Source organism: Boleophthalmus pectinirostris, unplaced genomic scaffold, assembly GCF_026225935.1.
Source record: "Boleophthalmus pectinirostris isolate CB_2022bp ecotype Guang Dong unplaced genomic scaffold, ASM2622593v1 HiC_scaffold_3, whole genome shotgun sequence".
Taxonomy (NCBI): Eukaryota; Metazoa; Chordata; class Actinopteri; order Gobiiformes; family Gobiidae; genus Boleophthalmus; species Boleophthalmus pectinirostris.
In genome coordinates, this window is record NW_026571299.1 from 20,757,486 (window position 1) to 20,775,647 (window position 18,162).

At 43.1% G+C, this 18,162-nt stretch overlaps 1 protein-coding gene across 1 annotated transcript; it reads right to left on the reverse strand.

The window, feature by feature from the left end:
• Positions 1 to 194: 194 nt before the first annotated feature.
• Positions 195 to 17,062, reverse strand: cdab (cytidine deaminase b). The gene is made up of 6 exons (XM_020930994.2): positions 17,010 to 17,062; positions 16,713 to 16,772; positions 6,905 to 7,147; positions 4,110 to 4,221; positions 2,245 to 2,299; positions 195 to 683 (listed from the first exon to the last, which is right to left on the reverse strand). The coding sequence occupies exons 3-6, from the start codon at positions 7,110 to 7,112 to the stop codon at positions 546 to 548; spliced, it is 513 nt and encodes a 170-aa protein (XP_020786653.2). The 5' UTR covers positions 7,113 to 7,147; positions 16,713 to 16,772; positions 17,010 to 17,062; the 3' UTR covers positions 195 to 545.
• Positions 17,063 to 18,162: the final 1,100 nt, after the last annotated feature.

Genomic DNA, 18,162 nt, shown 5'->3' on the forward strand with positions numbered 1-18,162 from the left:
ATGTATTTTGTTATTACACCAGGACTAAACTGATCTAAAACAAGACTAAACTTTCCTCTCAACAAACCTGACTCATTAACCGCATGGGACTCCATTTGGCTCCATGGAGATGTTCATGATGTAGCTTTTGCTGTAAAGTTCCAATGTAGTTTTAACCTCTTCATCTCCAATTACATGTAAGTGGTGGTCTAAACTAAGACTCAACCAAGACTAAACCTCCTTTAATAGATGCTGACTTTGTCATTCTGTGCATCACAAATTCAATTGTATTGCAGTTTCAATATAGTAAACATGTGCCATGATTATTGTAATTTTACATGTACAAAATATATGAGATGTTCATTCAAGTGTTCAAACTACAACACAGTTACACCACCAGTAATTCAATATTTATCCATTTGTCTAAATAACATATTTGAATATTAAATATTTGACATTACCACAGGAATATTCACATTTAAATACATATATGGCTCATGTGGCAGTGTCAAAGTGTGTCTCAGCACTTATGTTCAGTAGGACCCAACGTGGTGTCCTGGAGTAGGTCAGTGGCCATTTTGGATCTGCAGCTTCTTCATGGACAGATCCTCAGGGCCGAAGGAAACGGGAAGCAGTTCCTTAACGGTCATCTTCAGGTGAGATCCGTCTGTTTTGGTCAGGTACACCTCCCAGTCAGCACCAAACTGTCACACACAAAGGGCTCTTAGGAAACACACACCACCAGTCCAAAGGTTTGCCATATTTTTTCACAACTAATTACATTGTAGATTCTTGCTACTTCATTATACTCAATTATAACCCCATAGTACAGCCTATGCACATAATGTAGTAGCAAGAATGAACTAACCAACAGTAATTTAGAACAAACTAGTCCGTAATTAATATGTCATTGTCATTAGTACTTGAAACATGACCTCTTTATGATGGAGGATGAACTATAAAAATTTATGAATGTGTTTGAAACAGGACAGATGCTAACAAAGGGACTGTATATATGTATGTGTATGTATTTGTGTGTGTGTGTGTGTGTGTGATGTTAGCTGTGGGATAAATTTGAAATTGTAACGTATGTATGTATTTTTGTGTCTGAGGCCCTTACAGAAGGCTAAGGTAGCTTTTGGGGAGTTCCCTCTTATAAGATCATATGAACTATTATTAAATGCTTTGTAAATAAATAAATCAACCAGTTACATCAGTTAAATCGATTAAATCAATTAGATCAAATCTACAATAAATCAGTTCTCCCTGAAGGTGCCAAAACTGAACAGACACATGAAGCAAACAGTAAATAAACTCAAAACAACTCAAAACTGTTTCAGATTCAGAAATCTCAATGTCCAAAAGACCCTTGACTTTAATCTCTGTAAATATGCTTTTACATTGAAATAAAAAGTACACATGTGTCAGGCTTTCTTAAATAACAGAACCATTCACCGGTCACTGTAGACAGACTGTTGTGCCTGGTCTCTGCCTCTGTGTTGTTGCCAGATTGTGCAGAAAAAGCTCTTTTGGACTTTGGTTCATCACAAACATGGCTTTGACCTTTGACCTTCTCTGCTGGACAATGTTTCACAGCTTTATATAAACTGACCACTCATTTACTCTGTGTGGGGCCAGAGGGAGGACGCACTGTTCTTTTGACTACTCCTTGATCTTTCTATCCAAAAGGTGCATGCACTTTTTCTAATGGAGTTTTAACCACTTTCTTTTCTCCATGGTGAAATTATTGCTATGCAGTGTTTTACAATATGAAGCTTTATTGATATTAAGCTTATATATTTTGCATTTAATACTCTTCTTAATACCTTCTTGTCTCCATAGAGATGGATGCGTTTAATGCCATACTGTGGTGTAAACCCCACCACAAAGGTTACATATGGGCTTGTTTACCTTTTTATGAACACGCAACATTTAAAGTAGTCTAAAATACAAGTCCCCTGACCAAAGTCTGAACCATACTCCCCTAAACCTCACAGCCCTCCTCACAGATCAGTATTTGGACTCGTGTGTGTCCCGTGTGTGTCCTGGCCCCTCCCACTCAGGTTTGTGTTTGGACTCGTGTGTGTCCCGTGTGTGTCCTGGCCCCTCCCTCTCAGGTTTGTGTTTGGACTTGTGTGTGTCCCGTGTGTGTCCTGGCCCCTCCCTCTCAGGTTTGTGTTTGGACTTGTGTGTGTCCCGTGTGTGTCCTGGCCCCTCCCTCTCAGGTTTGTGATGTAACTTTGAGCAGACACAAAACAAACAGACCTCTCTCATGAACTGTCGACAGCCTCCACACGGAGAGATGTGTTCACTCAAGTCACTAGAAAAACACACAGAAAAATGTATTTACAGTATTTACAGTATGTATGTTCATGTATACACAGTATGTATGTATACAATATGCATACCCATTCAAGTCAAAAATATGATTCAGATATATATGCAGGGTCTGTACAGCGATCTGCTCTGTCACATGTTCTCTATGGACACATGGCTCAAACTGATTCGGTTGTTGTGTATATTTTGTAACCTGTCCTTTCTTCTGTTAAAGGTCTTTTATTACACTAAATAGACTCTTGTGAGCTTTAACCCAGCCTCCTCAAAAACATACCTGGAGTTGTGTTTTGGTTCATTCACATGTTTCAGTAACTTTCAGTAACATTTGCTTTGTGACTTTTATCTATTTCAAACTGTAATTTGCAAAAACTAAATAAAATTGAGCAAAAAGCAGACTGACCATCCAAAGTCTGTGATCATGTGTTTTCTGTGCTCTTTTCTTCATGTGACAGAGCAGCTCAGAGCCTCAGTCTGTCTCTCAGGGGCCACACAGGTTTAGCACAGTCTCACTCTGAGGTTTACACTTCACATATGTACATTTTGAACTGGAAATGCTACACGTTATCAATTACAAATTTCATTTTGCAGTATTTGATCAAAAATATTCATGCAGAAAGTTGAATTGAAAAATGTTGGAATAGCAAATACCTCAACACTACTTTTGTATTGTCATGTGTAATCTTGTTGAAAATCAAACAGAACTGCATGTATATGATAGTCTGTATGTAGCCTGTACTACATTTTGGTGCTTTGATTTGCAGTTATGTTTGAGTTGTGACAGAGTTTGGCCCAAAGTGTGTCGTGTGTGACTGAGAGCTGTGTCATTGTTCTGAGAGATGATTTGAGCACCTGTGTCCCTGTTCACATACATCATCATACAAACGATCAAACTAAACCAACAGCTCCTTTTAGCGTTAGTTCAGTAGAGACAAGAGCTCTGGTCAATTCCAGGGCTGAAATCATCCAAATGTCTCTAGTGAAGCTGTATGTAGTTTAAAAACACACTGGAGCACTTCCTATCTTATCAAATGATCATAATGTTGAACAGAGTGGTTTCTGTTTGAGAGAAGAGCTCAGCCTAAATGTGCAGGTTTGTGTGTTAAACATGTGTGAGTGAAACAAACTCCATGAGAAAAGTTACATAGTGCAGCTTTAAAATTTAAAAGGACAAAAAAACAACTATATGGGAATGTGTGGGTGGGTCATTATTTCAACACAGGAAATGAAAAGATCTGTTCCTGCATGTGATTCAATCACCTTAGTAACTTCACTGAACAGTCACCTCAGAGGAAGTGATGAAAGTATGCTTGTTCAGAAGAATGTGAGTCATACAATTTCACCCTAAAGCTTAAGGATTTTTGTAGAAAATACCTGGTAATGTGACAGATTATAAATGTTAGTTAATTAATTAATTCATCATTAATCAATTAATCAGCGCTTTACAGTTTATTGTTCATTCACTCCACACCCGGGGGTTGTAAACTACTATTGCAGCCACAGCTGCCCTGGGGCAGATGACAGAAGCGAGGCTGCCAATCTGCACCATCAGTCCCTCCCACCACCATCAACACTCACACACACACCACTTTCTTATTAGGCAATGTGGGTGAAGTGTCTTGTCTGAGGACACCACAACGTTTTTGCTACTGGTGACCCCCTGTGGCTCCTGGAATTCCCAGTGGTCTCCCATCCAAGTACTAACCAGGCCCTGCTGAGCTTCTGAGATCTGACGAGATCATTCTTTGACAAGCCGATATGGCCACAGTGCTTAGTGTTCTTGTGGTTGTTTTTACCTGGTGATGACGATGGCCTTGAAGGACCTGCAGCCCTCAGATACAGCTTTGGACATGGCGTTCCTCTCAGCGCAAATGCCCAGGTTATAGCATGCGTTCTCCACGTTACACCCTGCACAAGAACTACACTTCAATCTTCAAACTACACAAAAAAAAATATATAAAATAAATAAATAAAATAAAACACATTCATTCATTCATTCATTCATTAAAAAAAGAACTACACTTCAATACTAGGTTTTACACTCTTGATGTTAAAGTCAGGCTTTCGCGACTGCAAATATCCCAAAATAAAATAACAGGTTTTATATCTTATTGTGTTCACTTTCTGAAATTTGACTTGAGAAACTGTTACAGTTCAACAGACATTGTGATGAATGTGTGCTTACTCAGAAGAATGTGAGTCATACAATTTCATCATAAAGCTTAAGGGTTATAAATGTTAGTTAAATAATTAATCATTGCAATTATATAGTGCCTTTCAAAACACCTAGTTTGTGCTCAGAACAAGAATACACTTGAAACAGAAATAAAGACCTGGGAATGTACTTAATCCAATAGAAGAGAGCAGTACTTATACAAAGAGTCTGTGTGGATGTTCTCGAGCGACAGGATGAGGGAGGATCACAGAAACTATAGAAGCTGCACCATGGCGCTGTGTCCACGCGGCGGTGAAGTGAGGAGCTCCACCTTAACAGAAGCAAGACAGTGGTGCCCCCCTCACACAGATAAACTTGTAAAGTATCAGCCTGTCGTGCTTGGATTTTGCTGTCGGTCTGTTTTGTCTACAGGGGCTGTGGGAAAAGTAGCGGTTCTAGGGGGCCATATGTTACATTCAGGGGCCAAGTACAGGGTACATCCAACACACAAATTCAGTATGGTGCAAATACAAGCACAGACAGTAAAAAAACAAAAAAAGGAAAAAAAAAATCTGAAGGTCTGTTTCTTTTCCCATTACTTTGTATTGACGCATTAGGTCTACTGCCGTGAAGAGTTTGGGCATGGAATTGCGTCAGTGATCAATGAATTCTCCGGTTGTTCTTCTTTTCAGTTGATTGACAGAACAGAGGCACTTCAGAAGCCAATCAGATTAGAGGTGAATTGGACCCCGTACATCACATTACAAACTGCCCCCCTCATTTTAACCCTGGCCCACCTAGTGTTTTAACCTCTTAAACTCTTTTATCGAGGATCCCCGTTTTTATTTTTTTATTTGTATTTCGTTTTTAACCTTGTAATAAATTATTTATACTTTTTATTCTCAGCTTTCTTTATTGATGCTGCAGTGACTCTCTCCTCTCGATCTGAACAGTTTATAGACATTTTAACTTCTAAAAACAACCAAACCACGTGACATACTTCTCTCTGAGTTTCATCATCTTTCAGTGTGTACACACAAACAAAACATGACCTTCATCTCCCACCGAGTTGCCTGAACATAAAGTCCTCATTGATCTCTCCAGACCTTTGTATCTGCCACTGACCTTGGGAATCCTGCTGTTATTAGTCCTGAAGTTACAGATGAGCTGGCTGTATTTAAGATGTTCACATAATACATTTTTAAAGTATATATTCTCTTCTCAATTCTACATTCAATTCATCAAATGATATTTCCCTGATTTGGCCTTGCCACGTTTGTATGATCTTTTAAGATTTGTTCCACTGTCAGTTTAAGTGAACACTGCTGAATGACTGAGGTACACACACGGACCAGACCACAGTCATCCCGGATGGTCTTCACCTGCTGAAGCCATGGGAACATGAAGTGGCCCTCACAGAAAAGGTGGAGCAGGTGTTGCTACATTGGTTGTGCTAACTTGCGGTCATCACTTTGTACAAGTTGAAAAGCCTCTTCCCCCCTCTCTCTCCTCTCTTCCCTCTTCCCCTCTCCTCCCCCTTTCTATCTCCTCTCCTCCTCCTCTCCTTCTCTCTCTGTCCTGTTCGTGTGGTCGTTAAACTTTCCCTTTGTGCAGTGAACACCTCTCAAATGTGACATAGACCTGACTGTAAACACTCAGCTCTAGTCACTGTGCTGTAGTGACCAGTATATGCACAGTGACTTATAATGTCTCACATTTTTAACCAAGTTATAACGGTGTTCTCTTGTCAACTACTTAGTTGCAATTATTCCAAAAGCTCTGACTTCTGGGTTAAAAATATCACATTTTTGTCAACAATAAAAACATATGAATGAAAATCTTCTGCTTGCAGGTGAAGTGCCTGTGTTCTAATTTTTCCGTGTCTTTTTACACACTATGTAGCTAAGCAGTGCAATACTGTGTGTGCATCATGATCTTATACTTTGAATATTTTAAAGCACAATATTGATCTAATATGACTTAATAAAAGAAACAAGTGCTCTGACTTCCAGGTTAGAAAACTATGATGCACAGTGGGAGCTGACGTCACCGTAAACGTCATCAACAAAACAGTTTTTAACCTTGTAATAAATTACAAGGGGCTGTGGGCCCCTCCTGTGTAGAGCTGCACATCACACTAGCAAATCCTACGTGTATCACTGATGAAGAAATAAAATTTAAGAACATCAGTTAGTACATCACAGTGGGTGTGTACTGATGGAGGTGAAGACAGAGGTTGATATGACATCTTGAAAATAAGCTATTAAAGAATACTCAAACATGCATGAATCACTCTAAATGTGAGTGTGTAAATGGTGAAGGGAAATGACTAGAGCATGGTTAAAAGTCTTTTCTGCAGAACAAGTCAATGTCATGTCATTTTGTTCCTAATGTAAAAAAAATAAAAAAAATCCATAATCTCCTGAGAGTCGGTACCTGTGTAGATGTGGTTGTCTGTGGTGAGCAGAGCGGCCCCCACTCTGAACTGGCTGTAGGGACAGTATGCATTCCTCTTCACTTTATTCGCTTCAGAAATCATGTTTTTCAACACATCTGCTGGCAAAACCTCTTCTTTATGATTCTCCATCAAAATCTCCTCTATGTTATTCTTCAGTCTCATTTTCATCCCGTTCACTCCTTCCATGTTTGAGTAGCTCTGTCCTGGACTCTGCTGAAGTGCTGAAATGAACAGAGGTTTGCTTTTAGGCTTTAAACCAGGAGGGGGCGGGTCTAAAGCAGAGGGTGTGGTCATGAACAAATGTGGTTTTTGCATGTTTTGCAATCAGTGATGACATGTGTACGGTGGTGTATTGCTATCACTCCCCAAAAAATATTTCGGCTCAGTATCACGTAATTACGTGAAAAGTTTCACGTTATAACGTGATATTTTTCACGTTATAACGTGAAATTATCACGTTATTTCATTATATGAAATTATCACGTTATTTCGTGATGTGGTATTTTCACGTTATAACGTGAAATTATCACGTTATAACGTGATACGAAATTATCACGTTATTACGTGATACGAAATTATCACGTTATTTCGTGATACGCATTTATCACGTTATTACATGATATTTTCACGTTATAACGTGAAAACGTCAAGTATGGTTTTACGTGATTTCATTATAAGATCAGCCACAGCCAAACCACGCTTCCCTCGGTCCAGTCAACTCCAGCCTGAGCATGGCCCACGCTGAAAATGTGGATTCTCCACTCTTGAGATTACTTCGGGCTCGTGTTGTCTCCTTCGCATGAAGCAAGATCGTGTAAGTGTATTTTACTGTTTCGTCCCCAAGTTGTGTTGTCGTACGGTAGCAGAATGCTCTGTAAGCAACTGCTGAATATTAGAGCTGGAGCGAGTTGTTCGCTGTGGGTAGAGCTGCTAAAAGTACCTAGTCTGTTTGCAATTCTGTTATAGCTCCTAAGAATTAGTTAAAGACAAAAGCATTCATTTGACACATTTCGGTGTTTCCAGTTATTTATGAATAATGACCATAAAACATTGTTGCCTGTATGCACTCAGACATAGCCAGTGTAAGAGAATGTTATTCAGAAAATGTGGTGTAGTTAGCTAAGCTAAGCCCCACTTCAACTCATCTGAGCCCGGCCTGGGCAGGGGAACAGCGCTCAGGTCCCGGTGCTCCTCCGGTTCAGGCCGGGCTCAGATGATCCTGGAGCGGGGAGTGGTTAGGTGCCTCGGCCTGAGAAGCGCTTTTCTCGAGAAGAACCAAGTGCACGGAGGCTCAGAACAGTAACGAACCAGACCGGATTCACGCTTCTGTCCGGATGCTTTACTCCACCTCAGAACCAGCCGCAACGCTACACCGGAGCAACCCGCACGGACCTAGAGTTCACTGCGCATTCTCGCTTTCCCCGCACGGAACCAGCGCGCAGAGGACGGAACCGCTCAGCGATGTCTTTACTGCTGTTGGCTGCTGCTGTTACCCGAACTCAGAGCTTCTGGGCTGATGTGCAGCGAGTTGTGTACAAAGTTGTAGCCTACATGTGCTGTTTTATGAGTTTATGATGATAACTTGGGATGAGGACGGCCGTGGTGTTTTATGGTCTTTATTCATGAAGAACTTGAAACACCGACATGTGTCAAACGAATGCTTTTGTCATTAACTATGGAGCTATAACAGAATTGCAATTTTTAGCAGCTCTTTGCCCACAGCGAACAACTCGCTACAGCACTCGTTCAGCAGTTGCTTACTGAACATTCTGCTATCTTGAGGACGAAACAGTAAAATACTCTTACAAGATCTTGCTCCATGGGAAGGAGATAGTGTTCTGGTGTGTTCTGGTACACCACGAGCCCAAAGAAATCTCGAGAGTGGAGAATCCACACTTTCAGCCTGGGCCATGCTCACGTTGGAGTTGACCGAAGGGAAGCGTGACTGTCTTATTTTTCCGGATCCGCGGCGGAGGCGCGGCTGATCCGCTGCGTATCTCGCGGACCCGCCCAGGACCCGTTTTGGATCCGCGTTCAGAACCGGGTTATCTGGCCCGGATCTGCTGCGGTTCTGTTTATTAAGTCGTTAGGAGCCTAAATGTTTTTGTAATAAATGAATAAAATAAACATCGTTTACATTGTAAAAAATCTGCTGCTTCTTTTGTTAAATAATGAGATTTAATATTAGGATGTCACTGATCCAACTTTGAGTTGTTGAGGTTCATGTTTTTAAATGTAAGCATCTACATCCTAGTTGTGATACTTGCTGTAAAAGGTGTTTTATGTACAGTTTCAATGCAAATGTTGCTGTGCGTATTTAGGTCAGTAGGAAGTGGATCAGAATTAAATCTGAAGCACATTTAGGCTCCTAACGAAGGAGAACACTATCTCCTTCCCATGGAGCAAGATCTTGTAAGAGTATTTTACTGTTTCGTCCTCAAGATAGCAGAATGTTCGGTAAGCAACTGCTGAACGAGTGCTGTAGCGAGTCGTTCGCTGTGGGCAAAGAGCTGCTAAAATTGCAATTCTGTTATAGCTCCATAGTTAATGACAAAAGCATTCGTTTGACACATGTCGGTGTTTCAAGTTCTTCATGAATAAAGACCATAAAACACCACGGCCGTCCTCATCCCAAGTTATCATCATAAACTCATAAAACAGCACATGTAGGCTACAACTTTGTACACAACTCGCTGCACATCAGCCCAGAAGCTCTGAGTTCGGGTAACAGCAGCAGCCAACAGCAGTAAAGACATCGCTGAGCGGTTCCGTGCCTCTGCGTGCTGGTTCCGTGCGGGGAAAGCGAGAATGCGCAGTGAACTCTAGGTCCGTGCGGGTTGCTCCGGTGTAGCGTTGCGGCTGGTTCTGAGGTGGAGTAAAGCATCCAGACAGAAGCGCGAATCCGGTCTGGTTCGTTACTGTTCTGAGCCTCCTCCGTGCACTTGGTTCTTCTCGAGAAAAGCGCTTCTCAGGCCGAGGCACCTAACCACTCCCCGCTCCAGATCATCTGAGCCCGGCCTGAACCGGAGGAGCACCGGGACCTCTGAGCGCTGTTCCCCTGCCCAGGCCGGGCTCAGATGAGTTGAAGTGGGGCTTAGCTTAGCTAACTACACCACATTTTCTGAATAACCTTCTCTTACACTGGCTATGTCTGAGTGCATACAGTCAACAATGTTTTATGGTCATTATTCATAAATAACTGGAAACACCGAAATGTGTCAAATGAATGCTTTTGTCTTTAACTAATTCTTAGGAGCTATAACAGAATTGCAAACAGACTAGGTACTTTTAGCAGCTCTACCCACAGCGAACAACTCGCTCCAGCTCTAATATTCAGCAGTTGCTTACAGAACATTCTGCTACCGTACGACAACATAACTTGGGGACGAAACAGTAAAATACACTTACACGATCTTGCTTCATGCGAAGGAGACAACACGAGCCCGAAGTAATCTCAAGAGTGGAGAATCCACATTTTCAGCGTGGGCCAAGCTCAGGCTGGAGTTGACTGGACCGAGGGAAGCGTGGTTTGGCTGTGGCTGATCTTATAATGAAATCACGTAAAACCATACTTGACGTTTTCACGTTATAACGTGAAAATATCATATAATAACGTGATAAATGCTTATCACGAAATAACGTGATAAATTCATATCATGTAATAACGTGATAAATGCCTATCACGAAATAACGTGATAATGTCGTATCACGTTATAACGTGATAATTTCACGTTATAACGTGAAAATACCACATCACGAAATAACGTGATAATTTCATATCATGAAATAACGTGATAATTTCACGTTATAACGTGAAAAATATCACGTTATAACGTGAAACTTTTCACGTAATTACGTGATACTGAGCCGAAATATTTTTTGGGGAGTGATAGCAATACACCACCGTACATGTGAACAGTGTTGGGAAGGTTACTTTTAAAATGTAATCCCCTACAGATTACAGATTACACACCCCAAAATGTAGTTTGTAACGTAATCCATTAAATTACTTAAAGTGAGTAACGTAATCTGATTACTTTGGATTACTTGATATTGTCATGTTTTTTTAAACGACATGAATGTAGCAACCACATCCTGAAAATTCTTGTCTGTTGTCTTCAAATTGTCTGAGCCCAAGTCTCCATGAATAAGCAACTGTTTGCTGTAGAGAAACAAAGACCACGAGATCTTAATATAAGAGGTTTTGTCTGTTAAAAGACAGTAACAAGATAAACCTTTCCTTCACCATATTAAAAAATATTATTGATAGAGAAATTATTTTTTTATATGAGATCACCTTAAATTATGTCAACCTACTGTTAGGTGTCGTGTTGTTTAGACCTGGTTTAGTCCTGATTTTTAGACCTGGTTTACTCCTGATTTTAGACCTGGTTTAGACCAGGTCTAGACCAGGTCTTTAGTTCTGGTTTAGTCGTGGTTTAGTCCTAGTTTAAACCTGGTTCAGTCCTGCTTTAGTCCTGGTTTAGTCCTGGGTTAATCCTGGTTTAGTCCTGGTGTTAGTTCTGGTTTAGAGGCGCACAGGAGGAGGTTTACGCGAGAAAACACGGTCCACACGCGGCGCACGAGACGGCGGTGTCCGCGCAGTAACTACGGAAGGAAACGTGGTCCGCGGGTTGTCAGGTTGATGACGATGATGAAGGTGTGTGTTTGTGTGCACGTCCACTCATGTCGCAGGTCACTATAGGACAGTAGTGCAGATATTATGAGTCTATGCAGGTTGTGCCAGTAGCTCCTGTTTCACATTTAAGTTGTAGGCGATTTTATATTTGTTTTTTTATATATATATCTCACATCGGGAGAAGAATTTCCAAGACACATGCGTTTTTACCAATGCACTACTGCTTCCACTGTGTGACTGACACCGCCAACTTTAACATGACGTTTACATCGCTATTTATTGTGCGCGTTCTGTTTGGGTTTCCGGCAATGAGTGGAATTACCGAAATAAAAAAAATAAATAAATGGGATGTAGCACAAAATGTGAAAACAGGAAAATACCGCCTTGTAATCCACTTATTTCAGCAAAGTAACTGTAATCCAATTACCACTCAGTGAAGCAGTAACTGTAACGGAATACAGTTACTCATAATTTGTACTCTGATTACGTAACAGCGGTACATGTAATCCGTTACTCCCCAACACTGCATGTGAATGACATTGCATTGAAGCAATTATCTAAAGTACAGCAGGAATAATATGGGTACGAGCAGCAGCAGCAGCAGTAGTAGTAGTAGTAGTATTAGCAGTAGTAACAGTAATAGCAGTAGTAACAGTAATAGCAGTAGTAACAGTAATAGCAGTAGTAACAATAGTCATAACAGTACTAGTAGTAGTAGTAGTAGCAGTGCTAACAGTAGTAGTAATACTACTTAATGCTAGTGTGACATCACCCACAGTGTTCGGCTCAGTCAAATGAAGCTCATTGAAGCTGCAGTTATAGGAGCCAATTTGGAGCCGAGTTTCATATTTGGGGTTCCAACTGTAGAAAATCCCTCTTCCCAGTCCTGCTTTCTTTCTGGGCCCTCCCATTGTCCTGCCTTATGCTGCCCTTTCAGCTGCCAGTCTATAATATAAGACCAAGCCTATAATTACAGCCCAAACACACCCGTCCACACTTTGTCTTGAGCTGGAAGAAGCTGTTTGTGGACTCCATTATCTGTCTTATGGATGGTTTGTTTTTAAAGCTTTGAATGGACCGGCTCCACAATACGCCTTGTACCTCCTCCACATTTACACCCCAGTGCACTCTGAGGTCTGAGGTCCAGCTCCAGCTTGTGGGGCTTGAGACGAGACTTAAAACCAGGAGGATAAGACCTTCTCTGTGACCAGCCCCAAACTCTGGAACACTCTGCCCTCCATGATCCTACAGCCCCCACAGTGGAGAGTTTTAAGTCTTGTCTGAAGACACACTTTTACTCTCTGACTTTAACACCGCGTGAGTTGTGTGCTGTGTGACTTGTTTATTTGATAATTTTATTATTGTTGTTATTAAGTACTTGTGAAGAAGTACTTTGGAAAATGTTTATGAAATGTGCGATAGAAATAAAGTGGATTGGTTGAGTTAAATATTCTTCACCACATTTATATTCTGTTTAACCATGAATTTAAACTCATTATTTATGACTATGATTTACTGCACTAATTCCTTTGTTCTTACTCTTTTTGAAAAAACGCTCCATACCCTGCCTACTCCACAATCAAATTTCTCAACAAACCCTAATTCAAATCTGAAACTGGACTTGGTGACTGTTGCATTATTCAGTTACATTGAGTGCGTATACATGCACATCAGTATCCCGGTTATTAGCCATATCCCGGTTATGTCAGTATTCGAGTTATTGCGTATACATGCACACTGAGAAACCGGGATACTCATATCCCTGTATACACGATCAAATGGAGTATCCCGGTTTCTTGACATAATCTCACAAATGCGCAAGCGCAAAAATTAACTTAAATCAATTTAAACAAACCAGGAAAAATACAAACCGTGAGCTCCTTTAGCATAAGAAGCTCGGGAGGTTTAACCAACGTGAGGAGCTATGAGATATCCCACAATCCAATTCATTAAAATCTTCTGCATAAATAAACTCAACTTTACAACATATAAACCATAACCACTATAGAGCCACATGAGCCCGTTTGATAATAGAATTCAGCTCTGATCACATTTGTTTACGTTTTACAGAGACGAAACATAAGTTTGAGTGGTTTGAGTGCCCGAATGATCCCGGGAGCTATGTTGTCGGGGGCTTCATGCCCCTGGTAGGGTCACCCAAGGCAAACAGGTCCGGGGGGACGGGTCAGACGAAGAACGGTTCAGAAGTCCCGTATGATAAGTCACACACAGAGGCCAGTTACGTCGCCCGGATTGGCGTCACCGGGGCCCCACCCTGGAGCCAGACCCGGAGTGGGTGCTCGCCAGCGAGCGCCTGGTGGCCAGGCCTTACCCCACGGGGCCCGGCCGGGCTTAGCCCGAAGGAGCGATGTGGGGCCGCCCTCACATGGGCCCACCACTCACGGGAAGATCCATATGGAGCCGGTGCAAAGGGATCTGGGCGGCAATCGACAGTGGGGACCTCAGCGACCGGATCTCCAGACATGGAGACTAGCTCTGGGGACATGGAATGTCACCTCGCTCAGGTGGAAGAAGCCTGAGCTTGTGCGGGAGGTTAAGCATTACCGACTGGATATAGTCGGCCTCACCTCCACGCACAATTTGGGCTCTGGAACCCAACTCCTTGAGAGGGGCTGGACTCTCCATTGCTCTGGCGTTGGCCGCGGGGAGCGGCGGCGGGCTGGTGTGGGCTCATTGCCCCACAGCTCAGCCGCCATGTGTTGGATTTCACCCTGGTGAATGAGAGGGTCGCGTCCCTGTGCCTTCGGGTCGGGGACAGGTCTCTCACTGTGGTGTCGGCCTACGGGCCGAACAGCAGCGTAGAGTACCCGGCCTTCTTGGAGTCCTTGGAAGGGGCACTAGACAGTGCACTGACCGGGGACTCCGTTGTTCTACTGGGGGACTTCAACGCCCACGTGGGCAACGACAGTGACACTTGGAGAGGGGTGATTGGGAGGAACGGCCTCCCTGATCTGAACCCGAGCGGTGTTCTGTTATTGGACTTCTGGGCTAGTCACAGTTTGTCCATAACGAACACCATGTTCGAGCAAAAGGGTGTCCATAAGTGCATGTGGCACCAGGGCACCCTAGGTCGGAGGTAGATGATCGACTTTGTAGTCGTGTTATCTGACCTCTGGCCGCGTGTCTTGGACACTCGGGTGAAGAGAGGGGCTGAGCTGTCAACTGATCACCACCTGGTTGTGAGTTGGGTTCACTGGCGGAGGAGGAATCCGGAAAGACCTGGCAGGCCCAAGCGTGTAGTGAGGGTCTGTTGGGAACGGCTGGTGGAGCCCTCTGTCAGAGGGACCTTCAACTCGCACCTCCGGGAGGACTTCTCACATATTCCGGGGGAGGCTGGGGACATAGAGTCCGAGTGGGCTTCGTTCTCGGAATCTATTGTCCATGCGGCTGCTCGGAGCTGTGGGCGTAAGGTCTGTGGTGCCTGTTGCGGCGGCAATCCCCGAACCCGGTGGTGGACACCGGAAGTAAGGGATGCTGTCAAGCTGAACAAGGAGTCCTATCAATCCTTGTTGGCTCGTGGGACTCCTGAAGCAGCTGATGGTACCGGCGGGCCAAGTGTGCTGCAGCCCGTGTGGTTGCAGAGGCAAAAACTCGGAGCTGGGAGGAGTTCGGGGAGGCCATGGAGGAGGACTAATGGACGGCCTCAAAGAGATTCTGGCAAATCGTCCGGTGCCTCAGGAGGGGGAAGCAGTTCTTCACCAACACTGTTTACAGTGCGGGGGGAGAGCTGCTGACCTCGATTGGGGAGGTTGTCCGGCGGTGTTCATCGCTGGTAGTAAGTCAGACCTGTTCCCGGTGCATGTTGGACTCCGCCAGGGCTGCCCTTTGTCACCGGTTCTGTTCACTGTATTTATGGACAGAATTTCTAGGCGCAGTCAGGGGCCGGAGAGGGTCCGGTTTGGGGACCACAGGATTTCATCTCTGCTGTTTGCAGACGATGTTGTCCTGTTGGCTTCATCGAACCAGGACCTGCAGTGTGCACTGGGGCGGTTTGCAGCCGAGTGTGAAGCGGCTGGGATGAGGATCAGCGCTTCCAAGTCTGAGGCCATGGATCTCAACCGGAAAAAGGTGACTTGCCCTCTCCAGGTGGGTGGAGAGTCCCTGCCTCAAGTGGAGGAGTTCAAGTATCTCGGGGTCTTGTTCACTAGTGAGGGGAGGATGGAGCATGAGATTGACAGGCGGATCGGTGGAGCTTCGGCAGTGATGCGGTCGCTGTATTGGACCGTTGTGGTGAAGAGGGAGCTAAGCCGAAAGGTGAAGCTCTCGATTTACCGATCAGTCTTCGTTCCTACTCTCACCTCTGGTCATGAGCTCTGGGTAATGACCGAAAGGACAAGATCGCGGATCCAAGCGCTCGAAATGAGTTTCCTCCGCAGGGTGGCTGGGTGCTCCCTTAGAGATAGGGTGAGGAGCTCAGTCACACGTGAGGAGCTCGGAGTAGAGCCGCTGCTCCTCCACATCGAGAGGAGCCCGTTGAGGTGGCTCGGGAATCTGTTCCGGATGCCTCCTGGGCGCCTCCCTCGGGAGGTGTTCATGTCCCACCAGGAGGAGGCCCTGGGGAAGACCCAGGACACGCTGGAGGAACTATGTGTCTCGGCTGGCCTGGGAACGCCTCAGGGTCCCCCGAGAGGAGCTGTACGTTGCAGTAACCGGGATACAGCGAATACATGCCACAGTATCCCGGTTACTATTGGAATATACCTGCTACAGTAACCCGGTTTCTAATAACCGGGATACTGAAACCAGGGTACTGCGTATACATGCACCATGAAGAAACCGGGATACTCAATAAACCCGACCATAACCGGGATACTGATGTGCATGTATATGTAACCGGCGTGCTTGAACCGACCAATTAGCAATCATCTGCGTTGTGTTGTGTAGATGAAGTGAGCCGCACACAGGGGTTTGCCGTGTAATAATAATTTTTACTAATTACAATAACACATTTTTACAGTGTGATCGTATAGTTTTTAATTTTTTTTTCATGTAAATCCCCCAATCATGGCTATTTTATATTTTTAAAAGAACAGTAAATCATGTACAAATGGTACATGTTATACAAATTACGATATATGAAAAAGAAATAACATTTGGTACTGGTGTACAATACGATACTCACATACCTGTGTGAAACACAAAAATGATCAAAATACAGCCTCCAAATGTCACAGCTCCACACACATCTGCAGAGAAATAAAGTGGCACAGACACATGTGAGACCGCGCTTGCTAGCTCAAACTTACATGCTAACAGTACATTTTCTAAGTGCTGTATTTGAATTAAAAAACTATATTTCACACATGTTTAACCAACAAGAACAATGGCAAAGGCCTTATAAAGCACAATCAACGTCCGGATAAAGTCAACATTCCGTGTCAAAAATTTTACATATAAATCAGTAGAGCAAATCTGCTGCTCACCTCCCTCTGCTCTCCTCAGGGCAACTGAGGGGAACCGTGTGTCTCCACGGAAAGTAGTGGCACCGCCAAAATAAAAGCATCTGGTATAACCAGTCAAAATAAACTTAAACACAACCCTATAAAGAAATAAAACTGGATTTTGGTGAAATTGATAAAACAGTAAGACCACATGGGCTATATCTACGCACTATTATTGAAGACATTACCTGAAGCCAGAGAGTTGTTAAGGAAACTGAAGTCAGTATTTTTCAGACTGTGAGTATCATTACAACAACAAAGCAAATCAGGAAGGAGGCTGTTATGTTGAAGACAGGAGGGAGCGGGCACTTGGTAACACTTCCAGTCAAACCTGACACCTGATTTGCCTGGTATTAATGTTCATATGTTGAGAGCAGAAAACCCCAGGATCATGTAGAGTGGGTTTATACAAACATTTAAGATCTGTAGTGCTAAAGTGGACTGGAGCCAGAGTCGATGGAGCTAGAAGGGGAGCATGCAGCCCTATGTTTCCTCATTTCTAAGTTTTTTTTTTTTTTTCTTTCCAAAATTATTCACTGTGTTCCCACATTTCTTTTATCATCAATTTGCATTTGAATTTATCCCCATTTCTTCCAATTTGGTCATTAATTACACCCAACTTGTTAGCCAGCAGCAGTTGACTACAGATGTAATGTAGAGGTCATGGTGCTAAGGACCTGAGGTTTGAATGACTCTGAATCATCCCTTTAAAAGTGATATAAAAATCAAAATGACTTGACTTAGAGTTTAATTTTGACAAAAATATTAGAAATAAGAAAAATTTGATTATTATTTGTATCTGCCATATATTCAATTTCAAGTGTTGTTTACTTCTCCACAGATCTGACCTGTAACTTGGTCTGATGGCTTAATTAACTTACTTATCTTTATTTTTTCTTTGTGAATTCTTTATTTAATCAGTGTCCCATAGATTTGAGTTTCCGAATATTACTACTCATGTGCACGACCCCCAAGCGCTGTTCCAGTTTCAATGTCCTCGATTTTAGCTCCCAAGGATGAAGTGGAGTAACAAGTCACATTTTAAAAGTGTTTTGGTTTTATTGTCTGTTCATCGACATGTGCTGTTAGATTTACAGCAGAAAACGTACGTTAGATATTGAATAGTTTGGATTTA

Coding starts and splice junctions, on each gene's coding strand:
- cdab (XM_020930994.2), bottom strand. CDS start 7,112: ATGGAAGGAGTGAACGGGATGAAAATGAGACTGAAGAATAACATAGAG. Junction 4,222..6,904: donor AGACAACCACATCTACACAG/GTACCGACTCTC, acceptor GTTCTTGTGCAG/GGTGTAACGTGGAGAACGCA. Junction 684..2,244: donor GTCGACAGTTCATGAGAGAG/GTCTGTTTGTTT, acceptor TGTGTGTGACAG/TTTGGTGCTGACTGGGAGGT.